We start from the raw sequence: 25,169 nt of genomic DNA on the forward strand, positions 1-25,169 counted from the left end.
ACCATTCCTGCCTTTCCTAGGATTAGAGTACAAGAAAGATGTCACTCCTGGCATCATGGAAGGATAAGGAAAGGCCCCAGAAGTTGACAATTACACCTCATGATAAACTGCTGAGAAGTTCTTAAAGGACGCACCTAAAGATTCAGCGTTTTCAAGGTTCATCCTTTCTTGGTTGTCGGCTGTGAATAAAATTAGAGATCCATCAATACAATTATATTACTAGAAATAAGTAAAATGATCCTTAGAAATAAACAGCGCAATAAATAAAGACAATTTATAGAACTAGAAGTCAGGCAGTCCCCAACTTAAAGGGGTTTTCCCACCAAGCAACTTGCTGATTGGTGGGGGTCACAGTGGGGCGCTTGACAATCTCCGTCAGCTCCATAGAGATGAATGGAGCAGAACGGTCACGCCCGTCCGTCTCCTCCATTAATCTCGGGGAGCCACAAGGGGTTTTACGGAGGTACCTGGGACCCCATGTTCTCGTGATCTGTGGGGGTCTCATCACTGAGACCCCCACCGATCAGCAAGTTAGGCCCGATCCTGTGGATAGGGCCTAACTTGCTTGGTGGGAAAACCTCTTTAACAACCGACTTACAGATGTCCCCTAGTTACAAACGGACCTCTCTGCTCCCTGTGACCCCTGGGTGCTGTTAATTCATGAACTTGAGCCCCAGGCTACAATGATCAACTATATAAATTATCAAAGGTGCCTGCAAGTTTTCTTGGTAAACATTGTTACCATGACAGCCAAAACTGATAAAAATTCAACTTTCACATGGTCGATAAAAGTAGTTTGGAGTTACACTTACAAAATATACCAGTATACAAACTCAACTTAAAGGCGTGTTTCCATTTAGGCAATGTAATGTTATTGATTGTTATTGATTGTGTGATGAAAAGTTATTAAATTTTCCAATAAACTTTCTGTATCAATTCCTGGCAGATTTCTAGATCTCTGCTTGCTGTTCTGCTATAGAAAGTTTCTGTTTACTTCCAGTGTGTAGAAATCTGACCATGGTCACGCAGGTGCACGGCTCATGATGTCACACAGCTCTGATTACTCTCTATGATACTAATGAGCCGTGCACCTGTGTGACCATGGTCAAATTTCTATCCACTGGTAGCAAACATAGAACCTTTTTATAAAATCACAACAAACTATTACCCTAGATAGAAGACAATCTTTTTCTCCCTAAGATGGCAGACTTAGAAGTATAGTCCATGAAGTAACTCTGGTAATCCGGGTCGGTTGCAGGTTTCAGTAGGCCCCTGGGCAATAGAGCCTCATTGGGCCCCTTTGCAGTTAACGCATGGGGCAGCATTCAAAATTTTGAAACTAAAACAGTTTCCTGTTCCCTAAAATATTTTCTAGTTTATCATCCCATAGTTTATCATCTATGACTAAGGACCTAATGGTCTGAAATGCATCAGATGTAGATGTGTACAGCACCTTATCTTTGTATCTGCCTTTACAAGTATTGTTCTTACTATGGATGAATAAAGCTGTTCAAGAATTTTAACGGACCTAGTGAGGGCCAATCAACTTTTTCTTTTCCTATCAACCCAAATAGCCCCCCCCTCATGGTTATTTTACATAAGCCCCCCTCACCCCCTATGGCAGCTGAGGACGCGCCACACTCAGTGCTATTTGAAAGTGGCTTGGCTGCCAGGACTATAGGAGGAGAGAGAAGGTGTGCACAGAGATTATCATTGGAGCTCCTGCTTTGGGTCCCCTGATTCTTCCTTTTCAGGGGACACTGGAGGGGAGCTTCAATCCAAATGTCTCCTGCATTCTATTGTATTGGTGTCCAATTTCCTGCTTGTGTCGCTTCCCCGCCGAGGTCCGCCGGAGTTCACCTTCTTCTTCCCTGTGCATGTAAGTGCTGATCTTGCGACACAATTTGCTTTTTAAATTCTGCGGTTTGTCCAAATCAGTGGGGTTGTCCGACGTCCACGCACCCTGATTTGTGTCGCATGCAAGCCGGCGTCGATGCGCCACAATCTGATCGTGTGCACCAAAAACCCGGAGCAATTCAGGGTAAAACGGGAAAAAAATGCGAAACCCGATGAAAATGCAGCGTTTGGACCCTTAGTAAATGTGCCCCAATGTTGTGGATCAGTGGAGGCCAGAAAAAAGCCAGCCTTAATGACCTCAACTGAACTGCGGTTCAGCAAATGTTTCAAAAATTCAGTTTAGGTCCTAATCTATTATGTCCAAACCAATGTTCCTCCAATTGTCCTAGACATTGGTATATAACCCCCTTTAGTTCCACTAAAACACAGATTTTTTTTTTATTTTCCTTCACTCATCACCTCTACCTAAGCTCTGGGATAAATGACAGCAGTAGCTAGCCTTTATCCACCAGGACGAGGGACTGTATGCAAATGAGCCTGAGGGGCTCCAGGCTCCTTGGGTGTCAATGGAGCCTGGAGCCCCTCAGACTCATTTGCATACAGTCTTTCATTCTGGTGGTAGATGTCCTTTAAAGAGATTCATTGGAAGCGAAGTAGAAAATATTCTAATTCATTTTGGTGACTGAAAAAATAGAATTGCTCATCTCTACCCAGAAGAAAATGGTGCACATTTACTAAGATGCCTGCGCCAGTTTTCTGTTGGACTTTGCACATTCTTTTCAGTACAAACTGCTTGCACAGGGTTTAAAGAAGTGTCCGCGCCACATTTGTGGTGCACACACTACTATTCATCATACAACACAAATTTCTGCACTGAAGGGGGCGTTCCCGGGGCTCAGTCTGAAGTGTGTCACACTCCCTGTGCTCCCAAAATAAAATTGTGCACTCTGTTGGGACCGTGCAGGGGGCACCAGACTCATGAAGAATGTGCGCCAATAATCTTAAATCTGGTGCCCCCTGCACAGTACACAGGTAACTGCACATAGTACACACTGCACTGCTCTTAGTAAATGTGCCCCAATACGTGTGATTATTTGAAATCAGTGCATGGAATATGCGAAAGCTTATATCAACTCTCTGATATTTATCAATATGTTTTATCTATTAAATGAGCCTTAAATTATGTATTTTTTATCTAGAGATCTACCAAAATCAAAAAATTGGTACCAATTCTAACATCTAATGTATAAAGCTGACTGTATGTGTATGTATATTGCTAAAGGAATCTGTACCGTCGCATTTACAATCACCAAATTTTGTCTGAGAGCAGAACTGCTCTAGTTGCCCATGGCAACCAATCAGAGCTCAAGTTTCATTTTTGCACAGCTGTTCATAAAATTACAGCTGATCTCTGATTGGTTTCCATCGGCAACTGGAACGGTTTTACCTAAGATATTTCTGATAAATCTCCCCCTATCTATTTATCCTTATCCATTTTACTTCACACAGAAGCGTCTAATACTCATTGTCTGTAGCAGCCAATCAAAGCTCAGAGCTCATATAAATGAGCTCTGAGCAGGAAAGCAACCAATCACGGCTTAGCTTCTAACTGCCACAGCAGCACAAAATGGCTTCTGTATATGGTGGGTTACAAGTGGATTTTGGAAAGCCCAGGAGTGTCATAGACGGACAGTTGCTGGAATGAGAGTGTCAGAGACAGACAGTCGCTGGAATAAGAGTGTCAGAGGCAGACAGTCGCTGGAATAAGAGTGTCAGAGACAGACAGTTGCTGGAATAAGAGTGTCAGAGACAGACAGTTGCTGGAATAAGAGTATCAGAGACAGACAGTCGCTGGAATAAGAGTGTCAGAGACAGACAGTCGCTGGAATAAGAGTGTCAGAGACAGACAGTCGCTGGAATAAGAGTGTCAGAGACAGACAGTCGCTGGAATGAGAGTGTCAGAGACAGGCAGTCGCTGGAATGAGAGTGTCAGAGACGGACAGTGACACAATCCCCTTCTAAATACCTGTCCCAGCGGCGCAATCCCCAAAAACGTCGGAAAACCCGACGGAAATGCAGCCGCAGACCCTTAATAAATAAGCTCCAGTATGTAGATACATATGATATGTTTCAAGAAGAGTTTATCTTAGTTTTAGATCACTTACCAAAGGTCTTGTTAATAGCTTTGATGTCCTTTTGAAAATTCTGTTTTATATTTTCTGCAATAAAGTATAAAAATGTTTAGTTTTGAGAGAAATATCGTTCAGCAAACATCTTTGACTTGGGATTTTGATTTATAGGACTTCTACCACCAGCCTGAGGGGCTTTTTTGCATACATTCCTTCATCCTGGTGGTAGATGCCCTTTAAGGCTTTTGACCCAAGACATCCCAGTATTGCATATCCCATTATTAGAGAAAACAATGAAATCAAAGACGGTGACATATGGACCATATGTTGGCCATAGTTCTCAGACCATTCCTGCCTTTCCTAGGATTAGAGTACAAGAAAGATGTAACTCCTGGCATCATGGAAGGATAAGGAAAGGTCCCAGAAGTTGACAATTACACCTCATGATAAACTGCTGAGAAGTTCTTAAAGGACGCACCTAAAGATTCAGCGTTTTCAAGGTTCATCCTTTCTTGGTTGTCGGCTGTAAATAAAATTAGAGATCCATCAATACAATTATATTACTAGTCCGAGGAGTAAATAAGTAAAATGATCCTCAGAAATAAACAGCGCAATAAATAAAGACAATTTATAGAACTAGAAGTCAGGCAGTCCCCAACTTAAAGGGGTTTTCCCACCAAGCAACTTGCTGATTGGTGGGGGTCGCAGTGGGGCGCTTGACAATCTCCGTCAGCTACATAGAGATGAATGGAGCAGAACGGTCACGCCCGTCCGTCTCCTCCATTAATCTCGGGGAGCCACAAGGGGTTTTACGGAGGTACCTGGGACCCCATGTTCTCGTGATCTGTGGGGGTCTCATCACTGAGACCCCCACCGATCAGCAAGTTAGGCCCGATCCTGTGGATAGGGCTTAACTTGCTTGGTCGGAAAACCTCTTTAAGGACAACCAACTTACAGATGTTCCCTAGTTACAAACGGACCTCTCTGCTCCCTGTGACCCCTGGGTGCTGTTAATTCATGAATTTGAGCCCCAGGCTACAATGATGAACTATATAAATTATCAAAGGTGCCTGCAATTAAGTTTTCTTGGTAAACATTGTTACCATGACAGCCAAAACTGATAAAAATTCAACTTTCACATGGTCGATAAAAGTAGTTTGGAGTTACACTTACAAAATATACCAGCATACAAACTCAACTTAAAGGGGTGTTTCCATTTAGGCAATGTAATGTTATTGATTGTGTGATGAAAAGTTATTCAATTTTCCAATAAACTTTCTGTATCAATTCCTGGCAGATTTCTAGATCTCTGCTTGCTGTTCTGCTATAGAAAGTTTCTGTTTACTTCCAGTGTGTAGAAATCTGACCATGGTCACGGAGGTGCACGGCTCATGATGTCACACAGCTCTGATTACTCTCTATGATACTAACGAGCCGTGCACCTGTGTGACCATGGTCAGATTTCTATCCACTGGTAGCAAACATAGAACCTTTCTAGAAAATCACAACAAACTATTACCCTAGATAGAAGACAATCGTTTTCTCCCTAAGATGGCAGACTTAGAAGTAAAGTGCATGCAGTAACTCTGGTAATCAGGGTCGGTTGCAGGTTTCAGTAGGCCCCTGGGCAATAGAGCCTCATTGGGCCCCTTTGCAGTTAACGCATGGGGCAGCATTCAAAATTTTGAAACTAAAAAAGTCTCCCGTTCCCTAAAATATTTTCTAGTTTATCATCCCATAGTTTATCATCTATGACTAAGGACCTAATGGTCTGAAACGCGTCAAATGTAGATGTGTACAGCACCTTATCTTTGTATCTGCCTTTACAAGTATTGTTCTTACTATGGATGAATAAAGCTGTTCAAGAATTTTAACGGACCTAGTGAGGGCCAATCAACTTTCTTCTTTTCCTATCATCCCAAATCGCCCCCCCTCATGGTTATTTTATATAAGCCCCCCTCACCCCCTATGGAATCATTAGATACAACCCCCCCTCATGGTTTCCTTATGTACAGCCTTATGTGGGCCCCCCCAGCCACTCTGGGCCCCGGCACTTTCCCAGATATTCCCAGTGCTGGAGCTGGCCCTGCTGATAATAGTGCATAGTTACCAAGATTCTTCTGATGTGACACCTCTTTTCTCATTTCCAAATCTGTTAAAAAAATGATAAAAAAGATCAAAACTATAGACAGCTTTTACTTTTTTTCCTGCTATATGTTTCTGTTATATGTTATTTTACTAGAATTTCCAACTAAATGTTGTTTGTGATCGGCCATTATATTGAGTGGTATCCACTCTTCAACATCTTCTACTGGACAAATTCTTCTGGCTGGTGAAGTCGACTCTTTTGGCGGAGGTGTTTGTGGGGAACCGTATTCACTGAAAAGAGTGGATTTACACAAGAACAAGAACCAGTACCAGGACACGCCCTGCACTAGCTCCACCCCCATGACATGGAATATGTGCTAGAATTCTAACTCATGCCTGTCAACAGTTATTTAACATTGTGCAAGTGAAAATTAAAAACCCAACTCTTCTACGTTCTCATGTACTTTTTAGGCCTCAGGACCATATTGGGGGCTTTGATCTGGCTGCACATTGGTGTCTCGAAGCAATGTGACCACGTTGGGTGGCCTCGTCCCAAAGTATAGGACATGTCCTTTATTTGGCTGGACTTGTGGTATGGTCACTCAATATTCTATGGAGAGGGGAGGGGTGACAAGCACTCACCCCTTCTTTTTCTGTGTAAGGCCTAAGGCTATGTGCACATGACCATGTGCTCACTTGGGCCGGAACCAGGTAAAGAAAGAAGGGGGTGAGTCCTGCTCCCGTCTCCATAGCAACACAAGTGGCTCGGTCATGATGCTGTGAGACCTCAACGCACCATGATCAGGTGCTGTAGACCTCAATGGGGGGCTGTGATTTGGCCTGATCATGTCTCCCAATAAGGTTGTGTGCATGAGGCCTATTTATTGTGTACAGGGAGTTGCTGTCATTATTCACCATTATTCACAACAGCATTTTTCTGCTATGGGGGCAACATTTTAACAGCTATTTCCTATTAGCTTATATTTTAACGACCCTTTTAACTATGAATCATGCTTATTTCTGGAATACCCCTTTAAGCTTACTGTGTAGATGATTTTATACCTGTGCAACATAAACTCCATGACAATAATAAAAGAGCAACCAAAACTCACAGTATATGAAAAGGACACTGGTTATGGCAATCAGAATAAGGAACAAGACAACTAGAAGGATCAGTGCCGCTACAATTATCCGCACTTTGGGGATTTTGCTTGTTGATTCTTCTGCAATAAACAAAAAGTCCATGAGTACAAGAGGAACTGAGGCTGCGCCTAATCACCTACACAGATATAAGACGATGTTACACATTATACAACATGAAGCAGAGCTGAGATTTTCCATAATAGCAGAAATTTACACTTCTCATGTGAAATCATCTTGTTTTTACAGTTTTTTCTATACAGTATTGGCTCATTTATTGACTTTCCCTAGTGACGTTATTACAGACAGTCCTAAACTTGTAAAAAACACTGCCCAAGGTCCCATTGGTTTGTTCTTAAGCTGAATTTGTATGTAAGTTGAAACTGTATATTTTTTAATTGTAGATCAATTGGAGTTTCCAAATTTTTTGCTGTAATTGGACCAAGGATTATCAATAAAGCTTCATTACAGACACCTTACAGCTGATTATTACAGCCTGGGACTATAATAACATCCAGAGAGATTCACCGGAGGTCACAGTGGGCAGAGGGGTCCGTCTGTAACTAGGGGTCATCTGTAAGTCAGGTGTCCTTCAGTAGGGGACAATCTGTATTAAATAAAAAATGTACAAAAAAAAGATCTAAATTTACTCAAGGAAATGAATGATTAATAAGCGTTACTTTTGGTTACTGTTGGTTCTCTCCCCTTCTTCATAGTCCTGATCATTTGTTCTTCTTTGTTTAGTTCATCCATGTTCACATACACATCATTTCCGATATAGTTGTCTAAAAAATTAGAAACATTATTAGTGAAAGATCACATATTTTTCTTATTCTTCAGGCCCAAAATTTGGGAAAGATACGAAATGTAAAAAAAAAATAAGTTCCGCCCATATTCAGACCAAACTTTTCGAGGCAACATGGATTTCTGATATTTGGTTATTCTATCTTGTGTGGGTATGTAAGGGCCTATCCAGTCACATAACTATATAGTCCCAGATAGGTTCCGTAGGTTAAGTTACGCCAGCCAAAATTTTTTTGGTCTCTATAATAATCCCACATACCTTGCAACCTTCATCCTATGTATTTTAACACCAAACAAAGTAATACATCAGATATATGGAACCGTCCTCCCCAACTAACTACAGCTCCATCTCACAAAAATACATGGGCAGATATTGAGGACTTCCTACGTTTACAATCTTTCTCACCTTCTTTTTTACATTTAGATTAAATAAAACAAGTCCAGACACAATTGCTTAAAGGGTTTGCCCATGAAAGAATGTTCTCGAAAAATGACCCCTAGTGATGTTTACACAATAAAGATCATTTTAACCCCCTTACTTTACAATTCTACTCTGATTCCTCTGTGCTATGAGATGCTGTGTGCTGACAATGTGCTTAGATTATCAGGGATAGGGTTTATCTACACTTTTATTTAGCTATCTGACACATAGGAAAAAAGAGATGAGATAGATCAAAGATGAGAGATGATGAGATCCATAAGATGGATATAACACACAATGACACACTGATAATTCACCTATAACACACACTATCAGCTATACTATATCTCAGCTATAACACAGACTGTTAGGTTTGCTATAACTCCTTCCCCTGCTATCAAGTTCTTATCTTGCCTGTAGCTTGTAGAGTAAGTCTGTGTACACTACTCCTTGCTGGCAGGAAATGTCTGTGAGTGATACGACAGAGATGACCATATACACAGAGTGGAAGCGTTAATGAGATGGGAAGCGAGAAAACACAATAGATTCAAACATCCTAGACAGCAATGGACCTAGACAGCAATGGACCTTTCTTATTCTGTTTTGTTCTGTTCTTTCCCAACCTAGACAGCAATGGACCTTTCTTATTCTGTTTTGTTCTGTTCTTTCCCAACACCCTTAGGGCTCCCTTACATTCACATTTTTTTTTATATATTACAGTCACATAACTTATAGAGGTTGAAGTGGTTTCAGTTGAAACTAAGCCCATAAGTCAGGGGCCCACTTGCTGCTGTATATCATTTTGATCTCCTTTGATTTCTAGAAATTAAACTCTGTGCACTGAGATTTATGATGCAAGCTGCCAGATAACTCTCCCACTCCTTTATGAAGATAATTATCCTTTTAATGTCAGAAGCAATTGTAGATCAGTTTATAGAGCAATAACTGAGATAATAGAGAAATATGCGGCTACAAGGGTGACAGTATTTTTTATCTTACTCTTCTAACTACATTCGGGGAATAATAGTAAAAATAATAATTCATTTATTTATATAGCGCACACAGATTATGCAGAGCTACCCAGAGCTTGCCAAATCAAACCCTGTCCCCAATGGGGCTCACAATCTAATCAACCTACCAGTATGTTTTGTGGGAGGAAACCGGAGGACCTGGAGGAAACCAACACAAACACAGAGAGAACTCTTTGCAGATGTTGACCCTGGGACTTGCACCCAGGACCCCAGCGCTGCAAGGATCACCGGATGTAAATGTAGAGTAATCACTTCTCACTGTGTACTGTTGGTATACATACAATATCATTGAGGTGTCTACAATACATAGTAATATAGTAATCAAACAAACACAGAGCGTTACTGCTGTAACTAAGCTTCATAATGCATAATGCGTTTCCAATTAGAAATGTGGCCCGGAAAATAAATACTAAAAATTTACTAAAAATACTACAGAAAAAGTCTTTAAAAATTATGCAAATGCACCTGAGGGGCTCTGGACTCTGTAGCTGTTAATTGACCCTGGAGCCCCTCAGGTTCATTTGCATAATGTTTAAAGACTTTTTCTGTAAAAGCAATGGCAAAAGAAGCGAAAAGAAGTGCAGATCCTGCCAGAGGGGGCGCACACCAGTATGTCAGTGCACTTGGTTCATAATCCTTCATCTTGGTGGTAGATTTCCTTTAAGGCAATGGTTAATTTTTGCTTTGCAATTCTGTATGTTAGATTTAGTGGTGGGGTAAAAAAAAAGATTAATCTAAAGAAAAATAATTTACCCATGGTTACTGAGGCTCCATTCATTTCTGCAGCTGCGTTCAATACTGGATTCCTTTTTATTTCAACCACATTTCCATACACATTATTCTTCTGAGCATGTTCTAAGGAAGAATAGAAACACATGGCATATAAGTAGAGATGAGCGAACATACTCGTTCGAGCTTGATGCTCGTTCGAGCATTAGCGTACTCGAAACTGCTCGTTGCTCGGACGAATACTTCGCCCGCTCGAGAAAATGGCATCTCCCGCCGTTTTGCTTATAGCAGTGTGCTATAAGCAAATTTTTTTTTTACTTTTTTTTGTGTTTTTTAGTTTTTAAAACCAAACGATGCTATCCTATTGCTATGGCTATTTTCTAGCCAACTATGAAAGCACACTGCTATGCCACTGTCAGGTGCTGAGTAACTTCGAGGAGTCAACACAGATGGTCAGTGGCGATGCCGCCATCATCAGCCTCACCATCCCGCTGCTTGGCCTGTTGAAAAACTCTCTGATCAGCATGAAGTCGGAAGCTTTGCGCTCGTCACAAGAGACGGGGGAAGAAGATTCCCTTCTTGATAGCCAAAGCACCCTCAGGTCTGTTTCTCAGCGCATATCGGAGGAGGTGGAGGAGGATGAGGAGGAAGAGGAGGAGAATGTTGGAGAGACACAAGAGGGGACCATTGTTCAGTCCTTCACTGTTCAGCGTGTATGGGCAGAAGAAGAGGAGTTGGAGGAGTTGGAGGAGGAGGAAATGGACAGTCAGGCCAGTGAGGGGAGTGAATTCTTGCGCGTTGGTGCTCTGGCGCATATGGCAGATTTCATGCTAGGCTGCCTATCCCGTGACCCTCGCGTTCAAAGAATTTATTCCAGCACCGATTACTGGGTATTCACTCTCCTGGACCCACGGTACAAGCAAAATCTTTCCACTCTCATCCCTGGAGAGGAAAGGAGTGTGAGAATGCATGAATACCAGCAGGCCCTGGTGCACAAGCTGAAACAGTATTTCCCTTCTGACAGCGCTAGCGGCAGAGGGCGTACTTCTGCGGGACAAGTAGCGAGGGAGAGTAGGCGAGCAGGCAGCTTTTCCAGCACTGGCAGGGGTACGCTTTACAAGGCCTTTGCCAGTTTTATGTCACCCCAGCAAGACACTGTCACCTGTCCCCAGTCTCGGCAGAGTAGGGCTGATCTTTACAGAAAGATGGTGAGGGAGTACGTAGCTGACCATACCATTGTCCTAAATGATCACACAGCTCCCTACAACTACTGGGTTTCAAAGCTGGACATGTGGCACGAACTGGCGCTGTACGCCTTGGAGGTTCTTGCCTGCCCTGCCGCTAGCGTGTTGTTCGAGCGGGTTTTCAGTGCAGCTGGTGGCATCATCACCGATAAGCGTACACGCCTGTCGACTGACAGCGCTGACAGGCTGACGCTTATTAAGATGAATAAAGCCTGGACTTCTCATAATTTCCAATCTCCATCAGGTGAAGGAAGCTCAACCTGAATAATTTATGCACTCCTCCTCCTCATTTTCCTCCTTCTCCTCCTCTTTGTACACTAAAGCAGAGGAAACTGGCTATTTTTTGACAGGGCCCACTGGCTCTAGCTATAGTACTTTATGCATTTAATTTTTCTGGAGGGCCACCTACCCGGTCCTCTGTTTTAAACAATTTTTGGGACTGCCACATACAGGCACTCAATCTATTCAATTTTTCTGGAGGGCCACCTACCTGCTCCTCTGGTTTGAAAACTTTTTTGGACTGCCACATACAGGCACTCAATCTATTTCATTTTTCTGGAGGGCCACCTACCTGCTCCTCTGGTTTGAAAACTTTTTTGGACTGCCACATACAGGCACTCAATCTATTTCATTTTTCTGGAGGGCCACCTACCTGCTCCTCTGGTTTGAAAACTTTTTTGGACTGCCACATACAGGCACTCAATCTATTTCATTTTTCTGGAGGGCCACCTACCTGCTCCTCTGGTTTGAAAACTTTTTTGGACTGCCACATACAGGCACTCAATCTATTTCATTTTTTTGGAGGGCCACCTACCTGCTCCTCTGGTTTGAAAACTTTTTTGGACTGCCACATACAGGCACTATCCAAATTAAATTGTCTCCATAGCAGCCTCCACACGTTGTCTCCATTGCTACCTCCAAAAGTCGTCCATATAGCTGCCTCCATACATCGTCCCCTTATCAAACGAGGTGTGTCAGGCAGAAATTTGGGTTGTTTTCATGGATTCCACATCAAAGTTGTTAACTTTGTTGCCACCCTGCTGTGTTATCCACAAAATATACTGGCAAACTTTTATGATTAACCGATATTATTTCAGCGCTTCTTGCTCATCTGCTGATTACACTGCTGTGTAATCCACAAAATATACTGCCAAACTTTTACCATTTACGGATATTATTTCAGCGCTTCTTGCGCATCTGTTTACATTCCCCTCACCCGCCATATCCCAAACTTATAAGAACGCTACTACACTTAACTTGGTGGAGGCTGGGACCGAGTCTGACCCTGGGGCTGGTCATATACTGCCGATGCCAAGGATTGCGGGGCCTACCTCGGTCCAGGTCTCAAAGGCCTACTATACCTTCTCCTCCTCCCACCCCTCCTCCACCTCCTCCTCCTCCGAATTACCATCCGTGGGCATGGCGCCATCAGTCGCTAGCTCTAGGCACAGCAGCAGTGCCGTCGCTAAGCGCCAGCAGGCGGTGCTCAAACTGCTGAGCCTAGGCGATAAAAGGCACGCCGCCCAAGAGCTATTACAGGGCATTCCACATCAAACTTGTTAACTTTGTCGCCACCCTGCTGTGTAATCCACAAAATATACTGGCAAACTTTTATCATTTACCGATATTATTTCAGCGCTTCTTGCGCATCTGTTTACATTCCCCTCACCCGCCATATCCCAAACTTATAAGAACGCTACTACACTTGATCTTATACAAAACGTTCTTAGAAGTGCTGTTTGGGGAGTAGCCTAGAGACAGGGGCTTGGATTGGCGAAAGCTCGCCTGGCAGCGGAGCGCTAGCTCCATCCCAAGATCCAATTAACATAGTTTTAACTGCAGCACCTTTAATCTACTACTAGTTCACTGCCTCCATACATGGTCCCCTTATCAAACATAGAAGCGCAATATGGATGCCCCATACTGTCGCTCTTAATCATGGAAGTCCTCTCCCTGGCTGCCTCCAAATGTCGTCCCCTTATCAAACGAGCTGTGTCAGGCTCATTTTTCGGGTGTTTCACCAGATACGTTATGGAACTTGGTCACTATGTCGCCACCATGCTGTGTTATCGACTAAATATACCGTCAACCTTTTGTTCAAAGAGGAAATAATTTCAGCACTTCTTGCTCACCTCCTTTGGTTCCTCTCTGCCACCCATTGGTTTGAAGCCTGAGTCCATTTAGGGTATGTCGCCATGCCACTCTCTAGCCTGCCGCTGCTGCCGCTGCCTCTGCATGCCGTCCCCTATAGTGTCAGGGTCAATTATTGGATGTTTTAGATGCTATCTTGCTTCATTCTGTCACTCTGTCATGGCCATGCTGTTGCCCATAATTTTGGCATAATGGTGCGATTAAGCAGCCTCAGAGGCATCCATGCATGTTGCCCCTGCTGTTTCCTGTCCATTTCCGTGGTGTTTCCATCCTTTTCTGAGGTTTCCAGGTGTTTGGCCAAGCTTCCCTGTGCAGAGCCTTGGTCCCCTTGAAAAATGCTCGAGTCTCCCATTGACTTCAATGGGGCTCGTTATTCGAGACGAGCACTCGAGCATCGGGAAAAGTTCGTCTCGAATAACGAGTACTCGAGCATTTTAGTGCTCGCTCATCTCTACATATAAGCATACGGACACCTTTGTACATTTCTTTTTGTTGCTCATTTGTTTCCTAATTGCTAAATAGAGCAACCTTCTAATTAGTCCTCATTATGCAATCTCAGGTATTGACTGTGAAACTTTTTTACTGACATCTCTTGTCCCAGAGATTAAATCTGTGTCAGCATGGAATTGGCATGGATTTCGGCCACAACTTGTGTAGATTATTGTAAATCTGGCACTGGTTATAGCAAAACTGTTGGGCTGCAATTCTCTTACTGTGATCGCCATTGCTACCCACTTTCGGCTTTTGGAAAATGGGGGGAAAAAAACATTTTAAAAAATGTTTTTAACTGCCTGTGAAATTAACTGTGAGGTAGTCTCAATGGGGCACATTTACTTACCCATCCGTGGAGTTCACCGAAAATGCATTGTCTGATGATAATGCACTCTGCCGCGATTCACTAAGATCGTGCACCCGAGATCCTGCATGTGTCACTTCCCCACTCAGGTCCGCCAGAGTTCACCATCTTTTTCCTGGTGCATGTAAATGCATTGTTTTTGTGACACAATGGGGCACATGTATTATCGCATCTGCGCCAAAATTGCAATGGCGCAGAACTGTTGCAGATCATTTATAATGAGTGTGCGTCTGAAAGAACAGATGTTTCCGACTATGCCGACTCCACTGTCTTTTATTGGCGCAAGCGGGCGTGGTCTAACGCTTCCACATTATCCTCCACATTTAAGTGTTTTTTTGTCAGAATTTTTAGGCGCAATTTTTGGCGCACGATAGACCAGGAAAAAAATGGTCAGATAGCAAAATTAAGGCACAGTACATGTAAGACTTTGACGCACATCTCATTGATGTCGGCATTTTTATGGCGCCCGACTGATCAGTTCCGTCTACCCATTAATTACTAACAGCCGTGCACCACTTAAATACATCGGGCTGTGCTTTGCGGAGACTGATCTCCGATGCCGACAGACGTGCTTGCGCCACAATTCGTAAATCCCCCCAATTTGAAAGTTAAATCCTGCGCTCGGTCCGAATCAGTCAGATCGTCTGGCGGAACGCCCTCCCCCCCCATTTCTGTCACATGGAAGCCAGCGCAGCTGCACCAAAAAACTATCGCATACGACACAATCCCAGTGCAGACCCCTGTTTAATGCCTGTCCAAGCCGTGCAATCTCCGAAACAGACGAACAGTGTGACAAAAGTGCGATCCACGACCCTTAGTAAATGAGCCCTAATGTTTCCATTTCATTTTTTTCTATCAATATCATATTTTCATAGCTGGGTATAGTTTTTCAAATATGGTCAGACACACTAGACACAGTCCATGTAGTTCCCTTCTCCTCCCTGCCGGGGACTGTGTGATCTGCCAGAAAATGTGGCTGCTATTCTCTATCTCCAACTTAAGCTCTGCCGCACCTCCACAACAAGCGGGCAGTGAGGGGCACGGAGTGGGCTGAATAAACCAGGCATGAAGCAGCTTAAGGGGAAATACGTGATCTTTATAACTAACTTGTTATGTTACTTTAATTTGACTTTTGCCATTTAACATATTTTCTACAATTGATTATGTTCTATCCATTGGATTGTGAGAGCGGAGCCTGCGGAGATAGGCGGAGAGCGGGCATGACAGGCTGGGCAGGGAAGGGCTTAAGGAATACTTGGGTGGTAGTGATTGGGGGTGGAGAATAACAAGTGAGGCGATAGGGGGATTTAAAGAAGGGGGTGGAGTTAGCTATTATATAGGTAGCTGTCAGGAAGGGAGGGCCACATTCTGGCCAGAAAAAATTGTCCCACCCACCCTCCCTATAGTTTTGTTTTGTACAGGGGACACACATGTGTTTTAGGGGAGGAGGGATACAATTAGAAAAAAGTTTTCATGTCAGAGGGGGGTAGAGGATAAGCAGTTAGGGTTTTGTAAGGTGGCGGGTTCTTGGCAACAACCAGTGGGCAGGAAAAAAATTGGTGGTTAAAAATAGCCACGAATCAACAAGAAGGTGGAGTTATATGAGTGAGAAGTTGATGGTTTTTCCCCTGGGACGTTATCCAGGAGGAATGGTTGGTTTTCATTGTCTCCAAGTTAAAAGGTTGGTCTAGGGCCACATCTTCGTTCGCCACTTGGCTAGGAGGTTAGCGGCTAAGTGGAGCTGGGGGTGTGGCTCTCGTGCGCTGAGCGTGCTATTGATGGTTTTGGGAGACAATGTAATAAGTCAGTGGTTTATGGTTAACATAATGCCAAATTGGGGTTGTTGCCAAGTGCTCAGCTATCAGAGTTTAAAATGTTATTTAAATTGTCGCATTTTTAATGCATGTTTTTGTTTTACAGATCATTAAAAGATTATTAATAAAGAACTGTGACCATTCACCTTTCCAACAAAAATGTGTCTGTCGTTATTTGTAGTTAGGTGGTGGTCAGGTAGAGGTATTTTAAGTTTTTCCCTCCCAAAAAAGCCCTGAATTATGGCATGGCCTGGTCATGTTACTGGAGTATATGAGGAGTCTCACAATGATGCTGTTTTTTACTGAATACTATGGGGCACATTTACTAAGGGCCAGGCTACAGTTTTCTGTCGGACTTTGCACTTTATTTTTAGTGCCACCTGCTTGCACAGGTATTTAAGGGGCTGCACTAGTCATCACGCTACACAAATTTCTGCACTGAAGGGGGCGTTACGGTGCACAGTCAGACCGTGCGCCAGATTTAGATTTTAGACTTTATTTATTATTGCAATTGTTGTGTGTATCTAACTTTCTATATCGGGCTAGTGAATAAACCCGCTTTACTTTTTGTGTCTATACAGCGGGGGATTTTGGCTGTGATAGGTGGAGGGACAGGAGGATCATGGCATTTTCATGATTGTGCAAGAAATCTGTTCCTGAATTCCTCATTTTAAGTAAAAGAAACGTTCAAATTTGCAACTTAGGTTTAAGTTTGATTTATTGGCAGTTTCATTTCCTTTCTCTTACTATTTGCACTGATTAAAATAAACGAAATACAAGTACATCTAAAAACCAAAAAATGTGGGAACCACAACCGTGAGACAACAGGATGTAGGTTATAATAAAGAAGTAATGACCTGTACCAATGTGAATAAAGCACTTGGGGTGAGATAGAATTGTACAATTTAACTGTGGCCTCCTTGCTATGTGCCTGTATCGCTTCTCTCTTACTCAGCTTTTGCTAAGTGTCACCTTTCCTTACCTTTCCTTGTCTATAACCGCTACTAAAGCTAAAGGAAGTCTATGGATTTATCAAGGTTTGCAGTGGCGCAGAAACTTTGATAAAGTCGCATTTCTTGGCGACTGTTCCTTCCCTTATACCACCGTCACTTGCATTGATGGGGGGGGGGACATGGAGTAGGCCATGCTGCGCAAACGCACTAGTCTTATCCTGCATCAGTTCCTGGTGCAGGTTATAGCCCAGTCCTACACCAGCCATGGCCTGGTATAATATTTTCCAGCTGCACGGTCGTGCTTCGAATATATTAAGATGCCGGAGCCTCTTCATATATCCAGTGCCGTGTGAGGGACAGGGGTAACATCAAATACACCCCTATGAGTCTAGAACAAGCATATGAATGATTGGTGGCGAAAGATGTAAGAAATTTAAAAAGAATATCATTTAAAGGAGTTGGCCAATTTTCAATACATCTCTCTGAGAACTTCATCCTTTCCCTTTTCTCCTCATGTTTCCCTCTGCATTTATACCCAACTTCCTGTTTCTTACTTCCTGCTTTTAGTCCCTCCGTAATGGCAGCCTCCAGTGTGTTTTATTTCTCTCAGTCCGTCTCACTGACAGACACAGGGAAAGGGGAAGGAGCAGGATGAGTTCTAATCATCTGCTACAGGTCCTTCATATTTATCAGTGCACAGACATGTAAACAAAGATCCTACAGGGTGCACAGATAGGGGCATTTATTTTGGCGCAGGGTGGCGCTAGAACCGTGTTATATTTTCCAGTTGGGTGTAAGTTTGTGGCGCAAAGGATTAATGAATTGGCGCATGGACTAAAAGGTTTAGAACATCCCAGACCTGCTTTTAGCTGCTCTCTGTTTGCACAACAAAATGTGCTAAAAACAGAAAAATAGAAGCACCAGAAGACTAGTGGACTCTGAAGCGTCGCCAAAATTTTGCTCCCAAAACTAGAACAAGTTGAGAGTGTCATTAAACACTGATATTGTGATGCCGACACTTCATAAATTCAGGTGCAAGAGGCGCAGAGAAGAAAAATTGAACCCTGCCAGTTTTCTGTTTGAAAGGACATAATAAATGCCCCCCAGAGAGTCTGCACACAGCACTAAAGGAAGCATCAGGGATGATGAATCAATTAGGGAACATTCAGGGAATATTATTAAGGCAGTAAAGGCACATGGCCAATTTATGTTAAAGAGGTTCTTAGTTTACTGATTCCATGTCAAGGGTATCTTTCATGAACAGTAAAGCCTTGCTCTGCATTCTTCAGATTTTTTTCAAGAATTCATATTGTACAATTAAGCTAATTATTTTATAAATTACTACAGAAATCCCTTCCTGTAACTTGTAGACATAAGCAAATGAAGCATGAAGAAAACTGGGGCACTCACCGATTAAAAAAGTCCATAATGTTTATTCGTAAATCCATCATAAAAATCAGCAGCTGATGCGGTGGAGAAGGAGTAGGGGGAAGCACCACAAGCCACAGCCTGCTTCGCTCTATACAAGTGCTTTCTAGTTCCTATAATGCATAGATCTCAGCTTCTTAACCAAGTATTACCATGTATCATCCACAATAATTCCACGAGTCAGCATACGTCTTCTGCTTCAGACTCTCTTACCAAGGCGCTGGGTCAGCACAAACAAGACCCTCCTCATTTCTGAAGACTCGAAAACAAAACGCCTCTAAGAAAGAACCTATCAAACTCATCCTACAAGGCACGATGGCGATTTACTCCCCAAAAGGAAATCTACCATCAAAATCCATCATGATAAACCAGGGACATTACTCATAGATCCAGGCACCGTGACTGTGGTATCTTCTTATATTTGTTATCTATGGCCTCCGTCCTTCTAAAATCATCTTTTAAAATTATGCTAATGAGTCAGAGAGGATGCCCTAGCCCCTCTGTGATATGGTTTTACAGACTATTACAGCCTAAAACAGAGCAGCAAAGGTACTAGACCTTATATCAGTATATAAACTACCGAGTGCTGTGCATTAGTGGAAGTCTGACAAGTGATAAGGTAGAAATAGCTAAAGTGCATACAATAGTGAGCATAGCCCAGCAGCTCTGCTAGAATAGCAGTATAACTTACCTTTCCTCCTTGTCTGATCGTCAACGTTCTTGGTCTTTTTATTTTTCATTGCTCAGTTGTGGTCTTCTCAACAGTGTCCTCCAGCATCAGTTTACAATCACTAAGCTCCTTGTACTTTCTGTCTCATAGTTTATCACATACAAAAAGGAAGTGAGTGGTGGTCACAGGGCAGCTGCAACTAAAGATAGTTGTCAAAGTTTAAAATGATATCTTTACGTTTTAGGGTTTCACAAGGGGTCAACCAGAATTCAAAATACATCATTGTGCATCTCCAAACCAATTGACCCCTAGTTAAAAAAATACCCCTATACAGGGAGTCCCCGGGATAGGGTCCGGAGGTTTGTTCTTAAGTTGAATTTGTATGTAAGTCGAAACTGTATATTTTATAATTGTGGATCCAGACAAAAAAAATGTTGGCCCCAGTGACAATTGGAGTTTAAACATTTTTTGCTGTAATGGGACCAAGGATTATCAATAAAGCTTCATTACAGACACCTTACAGCTGATTATTGCAGTCTGGGACTATAGTAAAGCATTCAGAAATCTTCACCAGAGGTCAGAGGGGTCTGTCTGTAACTATGGGTTGTCTGTAAGTCGGGTGTCCTTGAGTAGGGGACTGCCTGTTAATGTGGGTCTCCTACATCTTACTACTCATCCTCCGGCCAGTGTCCTGCAGAAAAATGTAAGCAGTACAATGATGTTCCCATGGCCGGTGCCAGGATTGGGCATATAAGGGCAAGTCCCGGGGTCCAGGGCTGCTGGAGGGACCCATATAAGCCTGCACATAAGGAATCCATGGGGGATGAAAGGGCTATATCTAATGAATCAATAGGGGTTTAGGGACGCTTTATATAAAATAACATATAAATGAGGGGGGTTTTAATTTCAGAATTTTTAATGCCACCACGTTCACTGCAATGGGGCCCAATGAGGTTCTGTCGCCCAGGGGCCTACAGAATTCTGGAGCCGACCCTGGATGTTCCCTAAATCAAGGAGACAGAGCAAGCAGATAAGAATCCCTGCTGCCTTGCTCTACCAAAAAAGTTTCTGCATCTCAATTATTGCATATTCCCGGCACAGAGAAAGCCAGAAGAGGTCACAGCAGAAGGCAGCCCCTATTATCATACAAACATACAAAAATAGAAGACAAACAAATCAGAAAATAAAAACAAATGTGAAAAAAGGGAAAGAGTCAAAAAGTTTCCTACATTCTCTTAGCATAAAATGATTTGATGTATTTTGCTGCTTTTTGTGTGTGGCATGTAGTTGTCACTTTTTATATTGTTCTTGTAAAAATATATAAAAAGGGAACCTTCGTATTTGCTTCTCACTGTACAAATTGTTTGTGTTTGTGAAAGTTTTCTGACTTAAGTGTGATTTTGATGGCTAAAATAAACTTTATTTTAAAGTTCTGGAAACTCCCTGCAATCTTCATTTGGCACGGCACCCATCTACAGTATAACACCTCAAGTGACCCAAACCACAGTGTTCAGGACACCACCCAGATGTTCAGCCTTGGGTCACCCCTCCACCGCTAACACCCACAATGTGTGCTAGCGCTGATCATGACTTTTTTAATGCAAAGCTGTGACATCATTTTTTTTTTAATAAACTTTTATTATAGCAAAAAGAAGTATTACAATTAAAAACATACAAAACAGATTATCTTTACATTAGTATATTCCTCTTATCATACGTACAAAATCACATAAAGATTGTTATCTTTTCCCGTCCTCCCTTACCCCACCCTCTGGCGGTTGACGAATTATCCTTTGTATCCATTTCAACTAGAGATGAGCGAACATACTCGTCCGAGCTTGATGCTCGTTCGAGCATTAGCGTACTCGAAACTGCTCGTTGCTCGGACGAATACTTCGCCCGCTCAAGAAAATGGCATCTCCCGCCGTTTTGCTTTTTGGCGGCCAGAAACAGAGCCAATCACAAGCCAGGAGACTCTGCACTCCACCCAGCATCACGTGGTACCCTTACAGTCGATAGCAGTGGTTGGCTGGCCAGATCAGGTGACCCTGGAATAGACTAGCCCCTGCCTGCGCTGCTCGGATCATTCTGTGTCTGGATGCCGCTAGGGAGAGAGCTGCTGCTGGTCAGGGAAAACGTTAGGGTGTTCTATTAAAATAGTGTTAGGCAGGAGTGATTCTACAAGAACCCAACAGCCCTTCTTAGGGCTACAATAACGTTATACATTTTTTTTTTTATTTGCTTGTGGCTGGGCTTGCTGGCACTAGTGCAGCTAGTACCATATTGTGAGGAATTTGCAGGGGGACTTGCTACCGTTGTGTTTAGCTCTTAGTGACACGCATATCCACCTCAAACACCGAAGTGGGACAATTTATTAGGGGTTTGATTAGAATTAGGCAGAGTCTGCAGAATTTTTTTTTTTTTCCTTTATTTCATTTTATAGCTCAAAGTCATCAGGCACAGCACAAAATCCAGTTGTGTGCTGTCAGTGTAGGTTAGAAACTAGCCATAGCAATAGGATAGCATCGTTTTGTTAAAAAAAAAAATAAAAGTAAAAAAAAATAAACACAAAAAAAAAAAAATTAAAAGTTTACACTTTAATATGGAAATGTTTAACCCGAGGGCTAGGGGTAGAGGACGAGGGCGTGGACGTGGGGCGTCCAACTACTGCAGGGGTCAGAGGCCATGGTCCTGGTGAGACACCACCTGCTGATGAGGGAGCAGGGGAACGCCACAGAGCTACACTCCCTAGGTTCATCATGTCTCAAGTTACTGGGACTCGTGGTAGAGCACTGTTGAGGCCAAAACAGTGCGAAGAGGTGATGTCGTGGATTGCGGACAATGCTTCTAGCCATTTGTCCACCAGTCAGTCTTCCACGCAGTCCACCCATGTCACCGAAATCAGCACTCCTCCGGCTCCTCCACCTCAGCCTCCTTCCCCACAGTCTGCCCCCTCCCACCAAAATTTGGCATTTGAACTGGCATACTCTGAGGAACTGTTTTCTGGACCCTTCCCACAGTCACAAACCACTTGTCCGGTTGCTGCTGAGCAATTTTCCGATGCCCAGGTTTTCCACCGGTCGCAGTCTGTGGGTGATGATGACATTATTGACGTAGTGGAAGAAGTGTGTAAAGAGGTGTCGGACGATGAGGAGACACGGTTGTCAGACAGTGGTGAAGTTGTTGTCAGGGCAGGAAGTCCGAGGGGGGAGCAGACTGAGGGATCGGAGGATGATGAGGTGACAGACCCAAGCTGGGTTGATAGGCCGGGTGAACACAGTGCTTCTGAGACGGAGGCGAGTCCTATAGCAGAACAGGTTGGAAGAGGCAGTGGTGGGGCCAGACGGAGAGGCAGGGCCAGAGCTGGTGCATCAGCGCCAAATGTTGCCCGTAGTCAAGCTCCCGTGGCGAGGGCTAAATTTTCAGAAGTCTGGAGGTTCTTTAAAGAAACACCGGATGACCGACGGACTGTGGTGTGCAACCTTTGCCAAACCAGGATCAGCAGGGGTTCCACCACTACTAGCTTAACTACCACCAGTATGCGCAGGCATATGAATGCTAAACACCCCACTCAATGGCACCAAGCCCATTCACCTCCGGCCGGGCACACCACTGCTCCTTCCCCTGTGTCATCTGCTAGTCAACCCCCTGCCCAGGACCACGGCCCAAACACCTCCCGTGCGAAAACCCCATCTTCGCCTCCACGATCCTCCACAGCATCCACCAGCGTTCAGCTCTCCATAACCCAGACGCTGGAGCGCAAAAGGAAGTATAGCGCAACCCACCCACACGCCCAAGCCCTTAACGTCCACATCTCCAAGTTGCTTAGCCTGGAGATGCTGCCCTATAGGCTGGTAGAGACTGAGGTTTTTCGCAACCTCATGGCGGCGGCCGCCCCTCGGTATTCGGTCCCCAGCCGCCACTACTTTTCCCGATGTGCCGTCCCAGCCCTGCACAAGCACGTGTCAGAGAACTTCATCCGTGCCCTGACCAATGCCGTTTCTGACAAGGTCCACCTGACCACGGACACGTGGACGAGTGCTGCCGGGCAGGGCCACTATATATCGCTGACGGCACATTGGGTTAACTTGGTGGAGGCTGGGACCGAGTCTGACCCTGGGGCTGCTCATATACTGCCGACGCCGAGGATTGCGGGGCCTACCTCGATCCAGGTCTCAAAGGCCTTCTATTCCTCTTCCTCCTCCCACCCCTCCTCCACCGAATTACCATCCTTGGGCATGGCGCCATCAGTCGGTAGCTCTAGGCACAGCAGCAGTGCCATCGCTAAGCGACAGCAGGTGGTGCTCAAACTGCTGAGCCTTGGCGATAAAAGGCACACCGCCCAAGAGCTATTACAGGGCATCACGGCGCAGACTGATCTGTGGCTGGCACCGCTGAACCTGAAGCCAGGCATGGTTGTGTGTGACAACGGCCGTAACCTGGTGGCGGCTCTGCAACTCGGCAGACTGACACATGTGCCATGCCTGGCCCATGTGTTAAATCTCATAGTTCAGCGTTTCCTCAAGACATACCCCAATCTGTCTGATTTGCTCACGAAGGTGCGCCGCATCTGTGCGGATTTCAGGATGTCCAGCACAGATTCTGCCACTCTCAGGGCAGCGCAGCGCCGCCTCCAACTGCCCGCTCACCGACTGTTGTGCGGCGTGCCCACGAGGTGGAATTCAACACTGACCATGTTATCCAGAGTTTACCAGCAGCGCAGAGCGATTGTAGACTGCCAGATGTCAACTTCCACCAGAACTGGTAGTCAGGTCAGTCAGCTTCCTCAAGTCTACAATGAGTGGACGTGGATGTCTGATATCTGTCTGATAGCTGCTTGGCCTGTTGAAAAGCTCTCTGGTCAGCATGAAGTCGGAAGCTTTGCGCTCGTCACAAGAGACGGGGGAAGAAGATTCCCTTGTTGATAGCCAAAGCACCCTTAGGTCTGTTTCTCAGCGCATATCGGAGGAGGTGGAGGAGGATGAGGAGGAAGAGGAGGAGAATGTTGGCGAGACAGAAGAGGGGACCATTGTTCAGTCCTTCACTGTTCAGCGTGTATGGGCAGAAGAAGAGGAGTTGGAGGAGTTGGAGGAGGAGGAAATGGGCAGTCAGGCCAGTGAGGGGAGTGAATTCTTGCGCGTTGGGACTCTGGCACATATGGCAGATTTCATGCTAGGCTGCCTATCCCGTGACCTTCCCGTTCAAAGAATTTATTCCAGCACCGATTACTGGGTATTCACTCTCCTGGACCCACGGTACAAGCAAAATCTTTCCACTCTCATCCCTGGAGAGGAAAGGAGTGTGAGAATGCATGAATACCAGCAGGCCCTGGTGCAAACGCTGAAACAGTATTTCCCTTCTGACAGCGCTAGCGGCAGAGGGCGTACTTCTGCGGGACAAGTAGCGAGGGAGAGTAGGCGAGCAGGCAACTTTTCCAGCACTGGCAGGGGTACGCTTTACAAGGCCTTTGCCAGTTTTATGTCACCCCAGCAAGACACTGTCACCTGTCCCCAGTCTTGGCAGAGTAGGGCTGATCTTTACAGAAAGATGGTGAGGGAGTACGTAGCTGACCATACCATCGTCCTAAATGATCACACAGCTCCCTACAACTACTGGGTTTCAAAGCTGGACATGTGGCACGAACTGGCGCTGTACGCCTTGGAGGTTCTTGCCTGCCCTGCCGCAAGCGCGTTGTCCGAGCGGGTTTTCAGTGCAGCTGGTGGCACCATCACCGATAAGCGTACACGCCTGTCGACTGACAGCGCTGACAGGCTGACGCTTATCAAGATGAATAAAGCTTGGATTTCACCGGATTTTCATTCTCCACCAGGTGAAAGAAGCTCAACCTGAATAA

The 25,169-nt window shown here is 44.3% G+C and overlaps 1 protein-coding gene across 1 annotated transcript in view; it reads right to left on the reverse strand.

Moving 5' to 3' along the window:
* LOC140127938 (uncharacterized) overlaps window positions 1-19,431 on the reverse strand; it is a 29,293-nt gene extending 9,862 nt beyond the window's left edge. The window contains exons 1-8 of the mRNA XM_072149166.1: window positions 19,337-19,431; window positions 10,224-10,325; window positions 7,895-7,999; window positions 7,187-7,297; window positions 6,097-6,138; window positions 4,465-4,509; window positions 4,023-4,076; window positions 135-179 (exon numbers count right to left, since the gene is read on the reverse strand). Coding sequence (XP_072005267.1) covers window positions 135-179; window positions 4,023-4,076; window positions 4,465-4,509; window positions 6,097-6,138; window positions 7,187-7,297; window positions 7,895-7,999; window positions 10,224-10,325; window positions 19,337-19,385 — 553 coding nt within the window. The 5' untranslated portion in view covers window positions 19,386-19,431. The remainder of the gene's footprint in view (window positions 1-134; window positions 180-4,022; window positions 4,077-4,464; window positions 4,510-6,096; window positions 6,139-7,186; window positions 7,298-7,894; window positions 8,000-10,223; window positions 10,326-19,336) is intronic.
* Window positions 19,432-25,169: the final 5,738 nt, after the last annotated feature.

Source organism: Engystomops pustulosus, chromosome 4 (assembly GCF_040894005.1).
Source record: "Engystomops pustulosus chromosome 4, aEngPut4.maternal, whole genome shotgun sequence".
NCBI lineage: Eukaryota > Metazoa > Chordata > Amphibia > Anura > Leptodactylidae > Engystomops > Engystomops pustulosus.